Source organism: Dendrobates tinctorius, unplaced genomic scaffold (genome assembly GCF_039654945.1).
Source record: "Dendrobates tinctorius isolate UK_male_01 unplaced genomic scaffold, ASM3965494v1 ptg000064l, whole genome shotgun sequence".
Taxonomy (NCBI): Eukaryota; Metazoa; Chordata; class Amphibia; order Anura; family Dendrobatidae; genus Dendrobates; species Dendrobates tinctorius.
In genome coordinates this window covers 12,084,687-12,104,260 of record NW_027361732.1, presented here as the reverse complement: position 1 = coordinate 12,104,260, position 19,574 = coordinate 12,084,687, and the positions used below count along the sequence as shown (strand labels likewise).

Below are 19,574 nucleotides of genomic sequence, written 5' to 3'. Positions count from 1 at the left end.
TATATATACACATATATATATATATATATATATATATATATACATACACACACACATACATACATACATACAGTGTGTCCGTAAAGTCATGGTGAACTTTTGACCAGTCACAGGAAAGCAACAGAAGACGTTAGAAAATGTGGAAATCTGCACCAAATAAAAGGAGATGTGGACGGCAGAGAGGAAAGTTCAGTGTCTTCTGAACGTATCAACAACATTAATCACTTAAAACAGAGAATCACAGATGTTATTCACTCTGTTACAGCAGATGTTCTTACCCGTGTGTGGCAAGAGCTTCACTGTTGTTTGGATGTGTGCAGGGCAACAAACGGAGCCCACATTGAACTGCACCGAAGAGGTATGAAACTGGGAGAGTTTTTCTTTTATTTGGAGCAGATTTCACATTTCTATCGTCTTTTGTTGATTTCCAGTGACTGATCAAAAGTGCACCATGACTTTTGTGTATGTATTTGTATATACACATACAGAATATACATACAGTGTATATATATATATATATATATATATATATATATATATATATATATATATATGCGCATCTGAGCTGAGGCCCCGTACTCCTCCCACTGCTGCAGCTGCTGCTCCACCACGCCACGTAGCACCCCACGCTCCTCAGTGAGGGTCTGCAGAAATTGGAGACAGGTCTGCATTAGGGCCATGGCGCACCAGGAAAAAATGGGTCGGTTGGTAATAATGTCACGGGGCAGTTGGGACAAAGCAGGAGACGTGGAACCTGGGCCCCTGAACTGCCCCTCAGGCTAAGGAGGTGCCCTGACTTTCCTTAACTTGGGGGTACACTTGAAGGTAGTGAGGCCCAAGTCCCCGACCTGTCCCTATCTCCTGTTTAGCCCTGAGCTAAACCACCAACCCCCTCCCCAGGAGGTGAGACAGAGAATAAAGTGTACTGCACAACACCCAAAGGAAAAAGGGAAAAACACCAAAACACTTATCTTGCTCTGCTGCAGTCATCAGGCAGCAGAGTGAATCACCGGAAAAACTTTTCGCAGTGGCTCAACACCTAAGAGCCAGCTGCCACCTTCACCATCTAACTCTGCTGCAGACACCAGGCAGTCAGAGTTCACACCAGTTTCAGCAGTGGCTCTTCACCTCAGAGCCCGCTGCTCACTACACTGTGGTTCGCCTCCAAAAGGAAAATGCTGCTGTTACCAACACCTGCTCATAGACCATGTGATCCTATATAGGAATAGGGAATGGTCAAATGATCAGGGGCCAAAAGCTGCTATAACCCCACTGACCACCGGGGGCAAAAGGTAAACTAAAGACAGTATCAGATATAATGACACTTGTGGCCACCGGGGGCAAAAACCCGTATCATGCCCCCAGAAGCCTGAAAATAAAAATTTTCATGAGGGAACCCAGACTCTGACACGGATCCAAGAATTGGACCGTGACAGTACCCCTCCTTCAATGAGAGGCCTCTGGACCCTCAACACCGTATTACACTGCATAACACCTATAGTGCGGACGCCTTGTTCCATGAGAGTTCACTTCAACCATCATCTGGCACTCCGGGTCATGGCTAGAGAGGGTAGATGGAGGCGAAGACGTATACTCTGGAGGCACCACAAATCTCCAGAGCGCCAACCTGGGGAACGAGCTAGGCCTGGGTATAACAAAGGATAACTCAGACACCCATGCAAACACGTACGCACCCAGGTCCGGACCTGAACGTTTATTGCCATTCACTCTCTTGCCACTAGATGGTGAACTCCTCACAGCACCGACAACAGAGGTGTCCCCCCGTGTCGTAACACTCACACCCCCACAAGGCTCAGAGGCAAACTCTCCTCTCTGCCCCCCCGCTCAAAAGAGGACTCCGACTCAGAGGGGCAGCTTGTGGTGAGGGTTGCGACTTACCCCTACTCCCTGGCAGCACCCCTGCTGCCATTACTGGAGGAGAAGGGGACGGGGATATGGAGAAAATATACGCTCCTTGGTCGTCTTCCTCCATACGACCAGGAGGGGGCGGCTTCATAGATGGTAAAGAATTTTCGGCGTGAGCCCCGCGGACCATATCACCAGTGTGCTCACTACAGGGACATACCCCTTCACCTCAGGGAACCCCAGACAGCACCATGGGGACCTGCCTGGGTGCGTCCGCGTCTATGAGCAAGTCCTGCTCCCTGGCAGAGACCACAGGGGGCTTATTCGCCAAAGCTGCAAAAAACTCGTCCACCGACCGTAGAGATGGTGAATCGGTCGGCAGGGAGAAGGCCCAGGATTGGGGATCACCTTTAAGGAGGGCTATAATGAATCCCACCCGCTGTTCCTCACTCCCTAATGAATGAGGGCGGAGCCTGAAGTGTAGCTTGCAGGTCTCCTGAAAAAACAAAAAATTCTCTCTCCCTCCAGAAAACCTGTCAGGGAGAGGCAACTTGGGCTCAGGTGGAGCCGGCATCTGAGCTGAGGCCCCGTACTCCTCCCACTGCTGCAGCTGCTGCTCCACCACACCACGCAGCACCCCATGCTCCTCAGTGAGGGTCTGCAGCAATTGGAGACAGGTCTGCATTAGGGCCATGGCGCACCAGGAAAAAATGGGTCGGTTGGTAATAATGTCACGGGGCAGTTGGGACAAAGCAGGAGACGTGGAACCTGGGCCCCTGAACTGCCCCTCAGGCTAAGGAGGTGCCTTGACTTTCCTTAACTTGGGGGTACACTTGAAGGTAGTGAGGCCCAAGTCCCCGACCTGTCCCTATCTCCTGTTTAGCCCTGAGCTAAACCACCAACCCCCTCCTCAGGTGGTGAGACAGGGAATAAAGTGTACTGCACAACACCCAAAGGAAAAAGGGAAAAACACCACAACACTTATCTTGCTCTGCTGCAGTCATCAGGCAGCAGAGTGAATCACCGGAAAAACTTTTCACAGTGGCTCAACACCTAAGAGCCAGCTGCCACCTTCAACATCTAACTCTGCTGCGGACACCGGGCAGTCAGAGTTCACACCAGTTTCAGTAGTGGCTCTTCACCTCAGAGCCAGCTGCTCACTACACTGTGGTTTGCCTCCAAAAGGAAAATGCTGCTATTACCAACACCTGCACATAGACCATGTGACCCTATATAGGAAAAGGGAATGGTCAAATGATCAGGGGCCAAAAGCTGCTCTAACCCACTGACCTCCAGGGGCAAAAGGTAAACTAAAGAAAGTATCAGATGTAATGACACTTGTGGCCACCGGGGGCAAAAGCCCATATCAAGCCCCCAGAAGCCTGAAAATAAAGGTTTTCATGAGGGAACCCAGACTCTGGATCCAAGAATTGGACCGTGACACACACACATATACATACACACTCACAATGGAGAGAATACGTATTTCATACACTGACGATTTTTCAAACTCTCCCACCTGCAAAGAATGGAGATGTCTGTAATTTTTATCGCAGGTACACTTAACCCCTTCATGACCGGAGGTTAGTGAAGCGAGAATACACATTACTTGAGATTTCCGAGTATTTGGTTGTGTTCGGAGATTTAGTTTCTGTCACCGTAGCTGCGTGATTTGCGGCTGCTAGCCAGCCTGATTACGCCTGTTTGTTAGGAAATCCCCACAAGTATTCAGACTGTCTAGCAGCCACAAATCATGCAGCTATGGTGACAGAAACTAAATCTCCGAGCATGCCGAAATACTCGGAGGTCACCCGATTGCTCATCACTACCGGAGGGATTTTTGTTTTTGCATTTTCGTTCTTAGCTCCCCTTCTTCCCAGAGCCATAACTTTTTTATTTTTTCTGTCAATATGGCCATATGGGGCTTGTTTTTTTGCAGGACGAGTTGTACTTTTGAACAACACGATTGGTTTTAATATATCTTGGACTGGAGAACAGAAAAAAATACCATGTGTGTTGAAATTGCAAAAAAAAAAAAAAAGTGCTTTTTTACCAGGTTCACTAAATTGTTAAAACTGACATGCCATTATGATTCTCCAAGTCATTATGAGTTCTTAGACACCAAACATGTCTAGGTTTTGTTTTTTTTTACTTAAGTGGTGATAAAAAACTTCAGCTAATTTAAAAAAAAAAACATTGCGCCATTTTCCGATACCCGTAGCGTCTCCATTTTATGTGATCTTGAGTTGGGTGAGGGCTTATTTTTTGCATGCCGGGATGACGTTTTTAATGATATCACTTTGGTGCAGATACGATATTTTGATCGCCTGATATTTTAATGCAATGTCGCGGCGACCAAAAAAAAGTAATTCTAGTGTTTTGACTTTTTTTCTCGCTCCCTATATGACACTGGCAGAGCTGTCCTGAGTGTGGAGTAGATACGTTATGTAGTTCTCCTATGCCAGAGACCACGATCCCTGTTGAAAAAGCTAACGCGAAACGAGCGTCCGGGGCTGTCAACTGGGAACTGTATCGTGCACTCGTATATGACTATGGGTAAGTGTTATTGATCCTAATTCTGTGGCACATGCACTTTGCACTTTATTACTTTGCTGGCTTTAACTTCATCATTTTGGTTTAATTAATTAGTTGCAGCTAATTCATTAATGTGCCTGTGAGCTTCAGTTTACGATACTGCACTAGTTTACTTTATTCAGTGAGATCCTCATGAACCTAATATCTAATCTACAGTTTAGGCATGAGACTTTATTCCTTTGTATTTATTGAGTACGATCAATAGCACTTTTTACCAAGCTTATTATTCCCTGGGTGACTACATGAATTTTTCTTTTTTACCTCCTGTTTTGTACTGTGTCATACTGAACCACTATATGTAACCAATAAATTTGCATTATTTTGATGTAGTCAGCACTCCTTTTTTCTTTATTATGATTATTCAGGATATGGAGTTTCTTCTTACAGACATTTTGGATTATAAATTATCCTGATAGTAAACATGCTATTGGCCTTTTTATTCATTTGTTGTACTATCAATATTCCTGTGAACCACTTAATAGAGACCATAATATGCAGCAAATAAAAAATTACGTGACCATGCACAACTGATAAAAAAAAATCTCCTCCCTACAACCAATTGGGTACTAAACCTAAAATAGAGCGTGGTTTCTGAAGATAGAAGGGTTGGTTCACTCTCCATTCAGTTATGGTTTGAGTTGTCTCATCAGACTAAAGTAATGCCAAGCTCCTCGTCAGATGGTCAACTGCAAGTGAAGGCTAGCCCATTAGGGTTGATTCTACAAAACAGCTACTGTAGTAGAAATGACAGAATTAGAACACACAGTGCCAAACAGCTTGCAGCGCATGGGAGCTGCAAATCCGGAAACCCGTCAGAATGCCTATACCGACTCCTATCCTCCATCAGAAGTACCAACAAAAAACTGTACCCTGGAACGATGGAAGCCGATGGCCAGGTCTGATGAACAGCATGGCAATATTCTGCTGGGAAACCTTGGTCCTGGCATTTACGTAGACAATACTTTTTTATATACCACCTTGTTAAACATTGGTGCAGATAAAGTATACCCCCGTTCTTGACAATGGTATTCACGAATGGCAGCAGATCTGATACCACAGAAGACTAGACTTGTGGATTCATGCACTCCGATAGGCACTAAGTAGCGTTCACACAGGCAATGCGTTTTGGTCCAAACATGTGCAGTCTTACTGCTCTTATAAAACTCCAATGGCATCAAAAACACCTCTGGGCACAAAAATATAACAGAAAATAAATACATTTACATATATATATATATATACAGTATATATATATATATATATATAATATTTATATTTGTGTGTGTTGTGAAGAACAAAGGCAATACTGGATTATTGGTGCAAGCAGCATGACGCCGACTAAAATCATGAAATAGGCAGCATTCCAGTTCAAATATGTGAAAACACGGGTATTACATACCTGGTAATGTGTTTTTTCATGAGACATGACGGCACCACGAGAGAGGGGATCCGCCCAATGAGGACAGGAAACCTTCAAGATAAAAGGGGCGGCTCCTCTCTCCGCATCAGTTGTTTTACAGAGCACGAGAGGAATTACGCAGGTTAGTGTACATATAAATAATACATCCTTTACACTACTAAATTTCTGACACCCAAGGGAGTGTATAATGCTAATAATGCACCCAACTAATGATGTGATCAATAGGGAGGGAATATAAGGGTGCCGTCATGTCTCATGAAAAAACACATTACCAGGTATGTAATACCCGTGTTTTTCCATTCTACATGACGGCACCACGAGAGAGTTACAGAGATTTGTATTCTCTTAGGGAGGGATCACTGCTTGTAACACTCTTCTCCCAAATGTGAGATCAGAGGTAGCAAATAGGTTTAACCTATAATGCCGGAGCGGACCAAGAGGCCGCCTCACAGGTTTGGTCTATGGGAGCGTCTGCTCTCTCCATCCCGGGCGTCATCATGGCCCTCGTGGAGTGGGCTTTATACCTTCTGGAATAGCCCTGCCTACACTGCTATATGTTAGCATAATGGCCTTTTTCACTCATCTAGCTATAGTCTGTTTAGAGGCTTTTAAGGCTCTTCCTTGCCCCTTGGAATGAGACAAATAAGGACCTCTGTATTCTCCAAGGACTCGTTACCTCTAAATACTGCAGGAGACATCGTCTCATATCTAGGCAATGAAGCCTCTCCTCCTTCTGGTAGTTAGTATCATGACAAAATAGATGATAAGATTATCTCCTGAGCCCTATGATATTTTGACATCACCTTGGGAAGGTATGCTGGATCTAATTTTAACACAACTCTATCGTCTATGGCCTGAGTGTAGGGAGGGTCTTATTGATAATGCGAGTGAATGCTCAACCTACTGGCCGACGTGCGTGCCATTAATAAGGCTGTTTAATGTTAGAATCCTTAGCTAATGTTGTGTTTTGATGGTTCAAACAGACTCTGTCCGAGATGACAGGAGTAAATTTAGATCCCAAGGAGGAGTAGGAGGAGTAGAGGACGTGACAGAGTCAGCTTTAGTACAGGCCTGGATAAACCTGGCCACCCACCTATTGTTTGCCTGGTCGCAGTTGAATAAGGCTGCCAGGGCTGAGACGTGTACTTTGAGGGTACTGACAGCTAACCCCAATCCTAAACCTTTCTGCAGAAATTCCAGTATTGCCCCTATCGGGACTTTCCCTTCCCGTATTGGGTCTGAGGAGATAAGAATTTTTTACATATCCTCTTAAAAATTTTTGTAGTCACTAGTTTTCTGCTACTGAGTAAGGTAGATATTAACGCTGCTGAGAATCCCTTTTCCTCTAGTAGCGACCTTCTAAATTTCAGGTTGTCAACTGCAGCCTGGATCCCTGAGGGTGATTGAAGGGACGCTGTGTTGGAAGGTCCTAGACCTCTGTTACTGATATCACTCTTTTTGGCCAAAAAGGGAGCTATTATGAACACTCTGGCTCTGACCTCCCTGATCTTCCTCAAAACCACTGGTATGAGGCATATTGGAGGGAAGGCGTACAGGAGACCTGATGTCCACATTATCCTGAAGGTGTCTACTGTCCATGGTCTGTCTGCTGGACTTAGGGCGCAGAATTTCTGAACCTCCCTGTTGGCTTTTTTGAGGTGGAGAGATCTATACTGGGTTTTCCCAAATGTGCACTATCCATTGAGAAATGGATTCTTTTTGGTACCCTTCTCCTTGCCTCAAGTGGTTCCTGCTCAGACAGTCTGCCTTCAGGTTGTCTATACTTCGGATATGCAGGGCCGGTAATGAGAGGGACTGGTGTTCTGCCAGAGTCATGATCTAGTCTCAAGCTGCTTAGTGGAGGCCCTTTGACAATAGCAGTCACCTTCAGCCTAAAAAGGGCCGGTGACTATCTGCATCAAGGACTGAGGACGGGTGTCTCCCTGGTGGTTTACATATGCAACCACCGCTTGGTTGTCTGATAGGACTCTCACGTGGTGTCCTCTTTAAGTGTGGTAACAACTCCTCTGACTTTTTTCTATTGTTAGTTCTCAATTGTTGGAGGATAGATTTCTTTCCTCCTGGGCCCAGGGATCCTGGAGCCATAATGTGTTTACTTTTGGAAGCAGTCACGCTCATCCAAGAAGGGCCGGTGGCCTAGGTTGGCGCCCCATCCCCAAGTACTAGCGCCCATTGTGACCACCTTGGAGGCAGTGTGTGTGTGTGTGTGTGTGTGTGTGTGCGCAGGGTACTCCTCTCGGGGAGGGCTATCTGTAACCACCACCTGAGTGACTGGAGTACAGAGTCCAGGAGGGTGAGCTTTTGCTCTAACCGTTCCTGAAGTTCCCGGTTGTTCTGTATCACACACCCTTACCGTTCCCTTGTGTGGAACTAGGCCATTTCACTGCTGGTATGTCAGAGGTGAGGGACCCCAACATCAACATGGTCCTTCTCAGAACTATTTCTGCCTTTTTTTTTTTTTTTTATCTCCCTTGTCTTCCTCTGGGAGGTGATACTCCTGCTCCACCGAGTCCACTGTTAACCTCAAGAATTTCTAGATCATTGCTGGTTCCATTTTTTTTTTTTTTTTTTGAGGTCCAGCTGCCATCCTAGCGTCTATAGTGTTTTCATCACTATTCTGACTTGATCCTGACAGTAAGGAAGATCTCTTCCCACTATTAAGACGTTGTCCCGATAGGGTATCACCAGAGTATCTTTCCCTCTGAGGTGCGTTGTGATTTTTGCGATTAGCCTTGTGAAAAACTTGAGGGCTATCACTACTCCACAGGGCAGGGCCCTGTATTGGAAGTGACGCTTCTGAGACCCATCTGGACTGTCACTCTGAGACATACATGGCCTTATTGCCGGATCTGGTGATAAGTATTCTTGAGGTCTCGGAATTGTTATATAACATTTGAGGAAGGAGGAGTTCTACTGCTGGCCTTATCGTCTCCATCTTGGAAGATGGGATTATTAGATACCTATTGAGGTCTTTCCAGAATTATGATTGTCCTCCAGGAATCTATCTGGGGAGTTTTTTTTTTTTTTTTAATTAACTGATCACCTGGTTGATCCTGCACATGCCGGTCACCTGCGCACTACATCCGACTTGTTTGCACCCCCAGTAACCACTACTGGTGTGTGCTGATCTCCTCCCCGTGCATACCCCGGAGCGCGCCAGCCTTTCCCTCGGGTGCGCGCTCCCTTTCTACACTCGGGGAGCCTTTCCGGCCAGTTCCTGGTGCGCGTCTCTGTCCTGCCACTATCGGGCGCGTCAGTTCCGGTGCGCGCCCGTGTCACTTCCGGTGCGCGCCCCCCGGCGTTCTTCTGTCGCCCGGCCACCATGACACCCGGCACCACCGCCCCCTCCCTACCTGGACCTGCCCGGAGGGGGCGATAACGCTGCACCACCACTGGCTACCAAGACGCCAGGTCACCTCCACCTCCTCCATACCTGTGCTGGGTTTTACCTGGAGGGAGCGATCACACCGCTGGCCAAAACTGATTCCTGCAGGTACTCTTTATGGCCCAAATGGTGACCGGCGTCCTGGGCTCAACAAGGAGGGATTCCGAGAGGGTCCTCCGAGGAGTCTTACCTCTGCCCGTGCACCGATGTGCCTCACGGGCTGCATGACCACCACACGTCAACAGAGAGGGAGCACAAAAGTGGCCTCCGTGGACTTCTATGGGGTATGTCGGCATCTGGGAAGGTGCACCCAATGTGGTCTCCGAGGCATCAAACTTCACCTGGGCAATTGCCTCACAGGCTGTGGCCATGCACTCGCTCAGGGGGGGCATAGGAATATATGGCCCCCGAGGCGACTACCGGTACCTGGTGACGGGTGTAGCAGACCGGTGCCTGCCAGTAATCACCCGACCAAGGCCCAGGCATCCTCTTCTTTCTTCCAGAATCTTCAAGAGGTTTTCATCTTGAGGGTTTCCCATCGAGGACAGGAAACCAACTGATGCGGAGAGAGGAGCCGCCCATTTTATCTTGAAGGTTTCCTGTCCTCATTGGGCGGATCCCCTCTCTCGTGGTGCTGTCATGTAGAATGGAAAAAAGTGAATAGAGATGGGTCAATAATGGTCATTTTAGAAAACAAGCTGTTCAGCAAACTGGATCTAGTTTTACATGTTTTCAGTAATAAAGCATTATCATGAATTCCCTTATTTTCAGAGAGGGCAGAATACCTAAAATACCTTCATATGTAATCTGTGATGAATAAAGCATCTCCTCTTGAACCTTCCATTGAACCTTAAACTATTGAGGAGGTCAGTTTTTACTCATTGTTTGGTTGGATAGCCTCACTGGAATGTCTTGATGTGAATAGATGGCTTAGTTCCCCGGTTCAGTTACATTATCTAGTTACAGAACAATATGGTACATTCTTGAGATAACTAATAATTCACGTTGAAGCAAGTATCATTCTCTGAATAGGATATATTTAATAGTCTCTTAAAGCATAATTCCACTAGCAAAACCACTTCAGAAATCCAACAATAATAAAATCCTTCACACCTCGCTTCTTGTTATTTATTGCTAATAAACCCCTTTCTGCATATCTTGAAAGATTACGATAATCACTCTCCAACATTCCTTACATTATAGTGGAGAGATGCCAAGAGAAAAGAGCTATTGCTCTGGCAGATTCTGGGAGTCCATTTATTTCATGGTCCACCATGTAGATAAAATGCATGTAGACAAAACATACGATAGCCTCCAGAAGCTGGTCCTGTCCTAATCAGCGGATCAGGGTGGCTCTTTTCAGAGGATGGATGGCCTTTATGAGACTAGGACTTTCTATATTAACGACCACACTATAAAAGTAATGGACTCAATATCTATGGCCACTGCTACTGACCGTAGTATGTCCTTCATAAAGCCTTGGGCGACTTATGAGTGCATTACTAAGTCTGGGTCTGAATTTAGGTGCATGTTGCAAATTTATTTACTTGTCTGGTTTGGAGGCTAAGTTTGAAGTGTGAAATATTTTGAGGTGTGGTCTAACAATTTTAGGGTCTGTTTTAACCCCTTCAAGCCAAGGCCATTTCCCCCCCCTTCTTCCAAGAGTCATAATTTATTTCTATTTTTCCGTCAATATAGCCATAAGATGTCTTGTTTTAATGCGGGACAAGTTGGAATTTTGAATGGCACCGTTGATTTTTACTATACAGTGTACTAGATAACAGAGAAAAAATCCAAGTGCGGTGAAATTGCAAAAAGTGGGAATCCACTATTGTTTTCTGGGTTTTTTATTTACCATGTTCACTATATGGTAAAACTGACCTGCCAATATGATTCTCCAGGTCAGTACGAGTATGCAGATACCAAACATTTATAGTTTATTTTTCATCTAAGTGGTGAAAAATAAAATCAGAAATTTGTACGAAAAAAAGTTTTTGCTTTTATCGACTTCTTTTTGAGTCCTGTAACCTTTTCATTTTTTGGGATCTGGAGCTTATTTTTTGCGCACTGAGCTGACATTTTTATTGATATCATTTTAGGGTAGATCCGATGTTTTGTTCGCCTCTTATTGCATTTTATTCCAATGTTGTGGTTACCAAAAAAACAGTAATTGAAAATGTTCTTTCTCGTTATGCCATTTACCGATCAGATTAATGTATTTTATATTTTGATAGAGCGGACAGTTTTGAACGAGAGCGACTTGAATAGCACAGGCGATAGTATAATCGCCTGTGCTATTCATCAGCACTGCTACAGTCATATGTAAAAGTTTGGGCACCCCTATTAATGTTAACCTTTTTTCTTTATAACAATTTTGGTTTTTGCAACAGCTATTTCAGTTTCATATATCTAATAACTGATGGACTCAGTTATATTTCTGGATTCAAATGAGGTTTATTGTACTAACAGAAAATGTGCAATCTGAATTTAAACAAAATTTGACCGGTGCAAAAGTATGGGCACTCTTATCATTTTCTTGATTTGAACACTCCTAACTACTTTTTACTGACTTCCTGAAGCACTAAATTGGTTTTGTAACCTCATTGAGCTTTGAACTTCATAGCCAGGTATATCAAATCATGAGAAAAGGTATTTAAAGTGGCCACTTGCAAGTAGTTCTCCTATTTGATTCTCCTATAAAGAGTGGCATCATGGGCTCCTCAAATCAACTCTCAAATGATCTGAAAACAAAGATTATTCAACATAGCTTTTCAGGGGAAAGATACAAAAAGTTGTCTCAGAGATTTAACCTGTCAGTTTCCACTGTGAGGAACATAGTTAGGAAATGGAAGAACACAGGTACAGTTCTTGTTAAGCCCAGAAGTGGCAGGCCAAGAAAAATATCAGAAAGGCAGAGAAGAAGAATGGTGAGAACAGTCAAGGACAATCCACAGACCACCTCCAAAGACCTGCAGCATCATCTTGCTGCAGATGGTGTCACTGTGCATCGGTCAACAATACAGCGCATGCATAACGCCTTTTTGTATGACCAAACAACTCAATCTTTGTTTCATCAGTCCACAGGACCTTCTTCCAAAATGTAACTGGCTTGTCCAAATGTGCTTTTGCATACCTCAGGCGACTCTGTTTGTGGCGTGCTTGCAGAAATGGCTTCTTTCGCATCACTCTCCCATACAGCTTCTCCTTGTGCAAAGTGCGCTGTATTGTTGACCGATGCACAGTGACACCATCTGCAGCAAGATGATGCTGCAGGTCTTTGGAGGTGGTCTGTGGATTGTCCTTGACTGTTCTCACCATTCTTCTTCTCTGCCTTTCTGATATTTTTCTTGGCCTGCCACTTCTGGGCTTAACAAGAACTGTACCTGTGTTCTTCCATTTCCTTATTATGTTCCTCACAGTGGAAACTGACAGGTTAAATCTCTGAGACAACTTTTTGTATCCTTCCCCTGAAAAGCTATGTTGAATAATCTTTGTTTTCAGATCATTTGAGAGTTGTTTTGAGGAGCCCATGATGCCACTCTTCATAGGAGAATCAAATAGGAGAACTACTTGCAAGTGGCCACTTTAAATACCTTTTCTCATGATTTGATACACCTGGCTATGAAGTTCAAAGCTTAATGAGGATACAAAACCAATTTAGTGCTTCAGGAAGTCAGTAAAAAGTAGTTAGGAGTGTTCAAATCAAGAAAATGATAAGGGTGCCCATACTTTTGCACCGGTCAAATTTTGTTTAAATGCAGATTGCACATTTTCTGTTAGTACAATAAACCTCATTTGAATCCAGAAATATAACTGAGTCCATCAGTTATTAGATATATGAAACTGAAATAGCTGTTGCAAAAACCAAAATTGTTATAAAGAAAAAAGGTTAACATTAATAGGGGTGCCCAAACTTTTACATATGACTGTATGTATAGCAGATATGACAATCTCCTCTGAACGCCGGACTCGAGCCGGCATCCACAGGATGATCGTAATAATAGATACAGACGTCTTTAGCAGACCCCCAACTGTCATGACAACCCACTGGCTCCCCACGATTATGTCACAGGTGTGCCGATGGGAGCGTAAAATAACGCACGCCTTGCCGGCGAATGTTAAATCCTGCTTTCAGAGATTGACAGCAGGATTTAACAGGTTAACAGCTACGAGCGAAGCACTCCCCCAGCCGTGACTGGTTAAAGGCATACGATGGCTGATTAAATTAGCTGTCATGTGAGGGGAAAGAAGCGGGCTCAGCATTGGAGCCAGCATCAAAGTCAGGGACATGACATATGACGGAAAATATATGTCATATGTTGTCAATAGGTTGAATAATTTTGGAATTTAGTATTTGCACTGATTTAATTCAATGGTCTGGGAATCTAAATTCATTTTATACTTACATTTATTTAGGGAATATATTCACTTAGAACTGTGAGTTGCTGCATTTATTCTTCCACATTTTAACTACGGAGCTATTGTCATAATAGAGAGCAGTGCATGGAGTCACAGGGACTTATTGACTGCAGATGTCAATTAGTAATTTAAATTAAGTAATTTTTCACATAATATAAGCCATCATCAGTCAGTAGTGTTAGGAAAAGTCTCAATCTATCGCTAGACTAATTGACAACTGGTGTGTATTCAAACGTAAATACGCATGTTTCTACGTATATGCTTTGAAGAGAAGTAAACTATTTAAACTTCTAAGAGGATGTATTCTAGGTTATGACAGACACAAGAATTACTAAAATAAGTATTTCAAGCACTTACAGATCCTAATTCATTCTTATGTATTCTGCTTGTGACTGCATCTAATCAGTTCACCAGGGGATAATATTCTGCAGACCGCCTATTGTACACCTGGGACCTGACCACTATATAGTCACTGTATAGTGTAAGCTATACTGGTGCTTGTATAGTGCACGTCTCTGCAACTGAAAAATTCACGGTGTGATTAGGCATTTTCAAGGTATTCTTTGATAACAGTGGTGTGTGTTACATATTTAGGGACATGGTAGGATGCCTGACCAACCTAAACTAAATTTGCCACAGTATGCAGCTTCTTTTATGTGCCTTTACAATCCAGGAAGCGGCCAGAGTTGAAACTGTAGTTCTCGTTTAGAAGCTAGAGCTAGATTTTAAAGATTAATTCATCTACTTAGATGTTGCATATATTAGAACCAAAGCTCTAGTCATTTTGTGCTGTCACTCATCTTTGTATAACATTTTTAGATAAAAAGGCTTACTTGTTGCATATTTTGCATTGTTTGTTGTAAAAACTGTAACTGCTGATCCTTGGTCAAGCTTTCCTCTGTCAGTGCATGATTTCCTTTATCTTGCTTCAGAAGATCAACCTCGTTCCTGTAGGCATCTAGTTGCCACCGCAGACTGTCATTCTCTTCCTTTAATGCATAAGCTTGGGCAGCGAGAGCTATAACAAGCAAAAACAACAAGGTAAATGACTCACAGATAGAAATGTATTCTGAAAACGTCATCTGTTGCCCATTGCAGCTACAAAGAGAATCTCTTGCCCTGGAGGTTTTGGCACATGCATGCCATAACACAAAGTCTATTGAAATGGACTTGTGCAATGCTTCTTTTGTCCTGTGGGGGTGCTGTGGGGAGTATTAAACACTTGCTGTCTAGTACTCCTTCTGATTACAGATGACTGCTAAGCATCTCAACAGAAAGACACCTTGTGATCAGATCATTTCTCAGGTGACCCAAAAATTCTAATCATAGAATGTAACAGCTGGAAGGGACCTCCGGGGTCATTGTGTCCAACCCCCTGCTCAAAGCAGGATTCACTAAATCATCCCAGACAGATTTCTGTCCAGCCTCTGTTTGAAGACTTCCATTGAAGGAAAACTCACCACCTCTCGTGGCAAAATTGCCAAAGACAAAAGAATGGCACAGACTTAGCCACAGCTTTAACATGCACACACCTAAAACAGGTTACAAAGCAAGTCAATCTTTGATATGAAAACTACATCTGTGTGCTATCCCTTTAACCAAACTTATTACAAGTTTTGATTTGTACAGACAATAAGAGAAAAAAAACTTTTATAAGATCCACCCGAGAACAAGTGTTCTTCAATCTTTTTTATTTTGCTTTTTATATGATTGTTTTTCAGAACTATATTGTTTTTACAGCAGTCTGGATTTAAGAGACCCATTAAAAATGCGTACTCGTGCAGACACTTTATCTTTTCTTAGTACCAATAGCTTTAAGGCAGTCACCAGTTGAAGGAGAAATATAATGACAAAACCTGTATAAAAATGTAAATGCTGATATGAGAAAGTGTGGTGGTAACACAAGAACATTACCGCATTAGTAGCACTGAATGACACTTAAGTCATTTCCCTGGGATGCACCATTTGGACTGTTTTCAATTTAAAATGACATTTTTATTACCATAACTGATAGGAGGTGTTTGTGAGAAAATCGATTAGTATGCAGGGATGAAAATTACTTCTCCCAAATGAATTGTTCAGTCTGTAATATAGGAGGAAAATTGAGTGGCAAAGTGCAAAAGGCCATAAAACATTTCCCTGCGACATTACACATATAAATTAACTTGGTTAAGAGAAACATATAGGAAATGGTGGTGTCATTTCCCGAGATTGGACTTTCTGCAGTGCTATTTTGTTACTGATTATTTTCATGCATTTCATCATTTCATAATACAATCTTGTGTTCCTTGGAAGGCGAGAGAATGCCATTATGAGGAACAGATGTTCTCAAAAGAAATGCACTCGCTTCTCACATTCTTTTCTTGAACAATGCCTCGGATTTCAATTTTGGATGCAGTCGTGTCCCTTTTTTCATGAAACACGGCAGCAAAGAATACCACCTAATAATTGATTAGAGGCCGAGCTCAAATTTACTTGGTCGCAGAAGTAATTTGAAGCAGAGTTAATTTACCAAATTACTCAGCATGTGTATAAATTCAATCTATAGAGGTTTTTCACAAAATGTAACGCGCAGCGCTATAGGACACCTACTAACTACAGTAAAACTTTATTTGAAAACTAATGTCCCAGAACTCCCATTAAGCTCCCTTTACCCGGTTTTGTTTTTAACGATTTAGTAAGCTTGTAGAAAGTGTCTTTTTTTTAGAAATCTTGATTTTTTTTTATTTTGCAACACTTAAGCAAGAAAAATGACATATCTAGAGCAAGCTGCAAAAAGAGAACATAAAACACATGACAACCAAAATCACACGAAGTATAAGCTAGAGGCTGTATTAACACCCCGCCACATAAAAACTGAAAACAAAAAAATCTGAGAGAAACAGGCAAATATATTACTGTACATCTGATATTACTCCTAATGCTCAAACTACAGGCAGTTTTACATATCCTACTTGGACCGAGAAAGGGTCTCCTGACCAAAACTGGACAGCCTCACAGGCATGTATGAGGAAGATGAGTTTGGGTCTGTATTACCCTGACTAGTCCGTGCAGCAGACCGCAACATAAGGATGTGCGAAAACGGCTTCGTTTTTGCTCATACTCAAATCACCTGATGGATTTACATTTTTTCATTCTTAATATAAAGCACAAAGGAGCACTGAGAAACTGAACTATCCATTGCAAGACAGCCATCATGTATTCCTAGTCAGATGCAAGTCTTCTGACCTACACACAGAAATGCACAGACTTTAATTGCAACTTACAAGGGAATGTGTGAGCAGGTGTTGCCAAGTAATATGAGAGCAGCATGATGTACACAGAGAGCCTGATTGCAGTGATGGATCACTTACTGGACTGCTTGTTGCTGTTTTAAAAGAATCCCTGTTTTTTCTATTGTAAATGTAATAGCGGTCAGAATGTTGTGTCCTGTGTAACCCCCGCCCCCACTCCTGATTGGCACCTTCCTGTGTACACTGTGCAAGCTGCCAATCCGTGTTGGGGGTGGGGTTACACAGATTAGCTTGTCTTGCCTGCACATGAGAGCTAGTCTTGCAGTGTTAATCTCCTGATGCGCGCCATTTAATTTGGTGCATCTTATTAGTGGCATGTGCCTCCGTGCACCTCCCAGGAAATGTTAATAAGGGATTGGAGTAATATTTCTGTACGCTGCTACTTTTTATGAATTTGTCAGAGTTGCCACGCCTTATCTAGACTCCTCTTCTGACTAAAAGTGGTACAAAAACGCCAAAAGTTGCAATTTGTTTTTGCGCAACTTCGTATTGCACAAAAATTTGGTGTCTTTTCAAAGTTTTTTTATACATAAACACGTTGATGAATTGGAGCCATTTCACAGTACTTCTGTGGACTGCAGTCATCACTCAAATTCTACAATCTAAATGTCACACTGCAAAATGTTTCCATTATTCCAGAGTAAACATGGAAAGAGTCTTGCAGCTGTTACATGCCAATTCCCAAAGACCAACTCTTTAAATGATATTTCCATTAAGAGCAAAGACAAAAAGTGAACGTACAAGAGAAAAAAAAGTGTACAACAAAAGGGGGGCAGGAAGAATTTGTTTGCACACATAGGGATCGAGTGTAGAACTAATGTAGAGAAAAATTAAGAAACCCATAACATACAAAAGCTTCCATCAATTTTATGACAAAGAAATTCAGATTTGCATTGTCCTTATTTGTACTAGTTTTTATACATGTCCCACTGAGTATAATACAAGGAACATTAAAAAGAATTACTAGAGCATCAGCCACACACATCTATGGCCAGACATGATATGCAGATGATGTCAGGACACAGTCTGCAGAACCTTGCCAAATTGTAATGAGCTCATAGAAAAGTCCAAGTGATAAAAACTGATACTGAAATGTTTATGAAACGCTGATCGGCCTATCTCATGGACTACATAAGAGCAACATATGTTGAAAGTTAGCGAGCAGATTTTTTTTTTCCTGGCTTACTATCTACCAGAGCTTCAGCCATGGATGCCCCCATCATCAGTTTATTTAATGATGCCAAACACATGTAAATCAAAAAAGCTTTATTAGTGTCTAGATTACAGCTGCCAAATGTTACACTAAGCTAACTCACTGTCTACTCCCCTTCTTACAGGGATATGGGCATGTCAAAAATGCTATTAATAGTGTTCTGAAACCATATGGCCATTACACCAAGAGCCAGGAGGAAATGAACTTTATTCCTTTTGGCAGCCCCTGGCTTTCAGTCATAGAGGTGCGGCTTCAGTCACTGCTCAGTACATAGTGATTGGTAGATGTAACCACGTCCCAGAACTGACTGACAGCCGGCTCTACAGTGCATCAGTGCTGAGCTGTCAGTCAGTCAGTGCTGGGGAAATGGTTACAGCCACCAATCACTATGTACTGAGTGGTGACTAAAGCAGCGCCAGCTGCACCTCTATGACTGAAAGCCAGGGGTTGCCACAAGAAATAAAGTTCATTTCCTCCAGTAGACGAGCTTTCAGAGCAGCAGTCACACTGCTTCAGAACGCTATATTAATCCCATATCTGCAGGTTAATTGCATTTTAGACGTGACAGGTCCCCTTAACTTAGAAGAAAAGCCTTTTATTGAAGACAATGTGTGTGCGAACTCGCAAACACAGTGTTTTCAACAAAATGGCGCTGGGTATCACGGGATGCGCACGCATTGACTCAAACTATTTTATTGAAGAATTGTACTATAACACCAACATAGCAGTGCGCACTTGCCGGCCATCGCCATTATCCCTATGTCTGGCGGGTGTGCACTGCAATGTTGACTGTGCAGTGTGGCGCCAAAGTCAGCGTGTGCACAGATCGCACTACGGCACCATTTTAATGAGGCCACTCTGTGTATGCAAATTCTCAGACATAGTATCTTCAAGAATTATTGAAGAATTCCACTACAACTTCAGAATAGCAGTATGTCGCTGTGTGCGCACTGCTATATTGACGTTGTAGTACATTACTTCAATAAAATGGCGCCAGAGTCAGCATGTGCATATACCACATTCTCCGGGGACATTTTATGTATAAATGTACCAATAAAAAATACTGGTCACCCAGGCGTGGAACTGGTTTAATAGCTATTATATAAATGTATTGTGTTCAACTGTGCTTACAGATTTAGAAGAAAATAACTGTATTGCCTATTTTCTAATATAATCAAAATACCGTATACAGTCGAGTATAAGCCGACCCGAGTATAAGCTGAGGCCCCTAATTTTGCCATGGAAAACTGGGTAAGCTTATTGATTCAAGTATAAGCCGGGTATATATTGTCCCCCGTCCCTGTCCTGCTATGTGTGACTCCCCCGTCCCTGTCCTGCTATGTGTGACTCCCCCCGTCCCTG

General features: G+C 43.0%; 1 protein-coding gene across 8 annotated transcripts in view; it reads right to left on the bottom strand.

The window, feature by feature from the left end:
* The window catches only part of ENOX1 (ecto-NOX disulfide-thiol exchanger 1), an 835,160-nt gene that overhangs the window by 69,051 nt on the left and 746,535 nt on the right, over nucleotides 1–19,574 (bottom strand). For all 8 annotated transcript variants that reach the window (XM_073580298.1, XM_073580302.1, XM_073580303.1 and 5 more), the window contains one exon: nucleotides 14,540–14,724. In XM_073580298.1, the coding sequence (XP_073436399.1) occupies nucleotides 14,540–14,724 (185 nt within the window). The remainder of the gene's footprint in view (nucleotides 1–14,539; nucleotides 14,725–19,574) is intronic.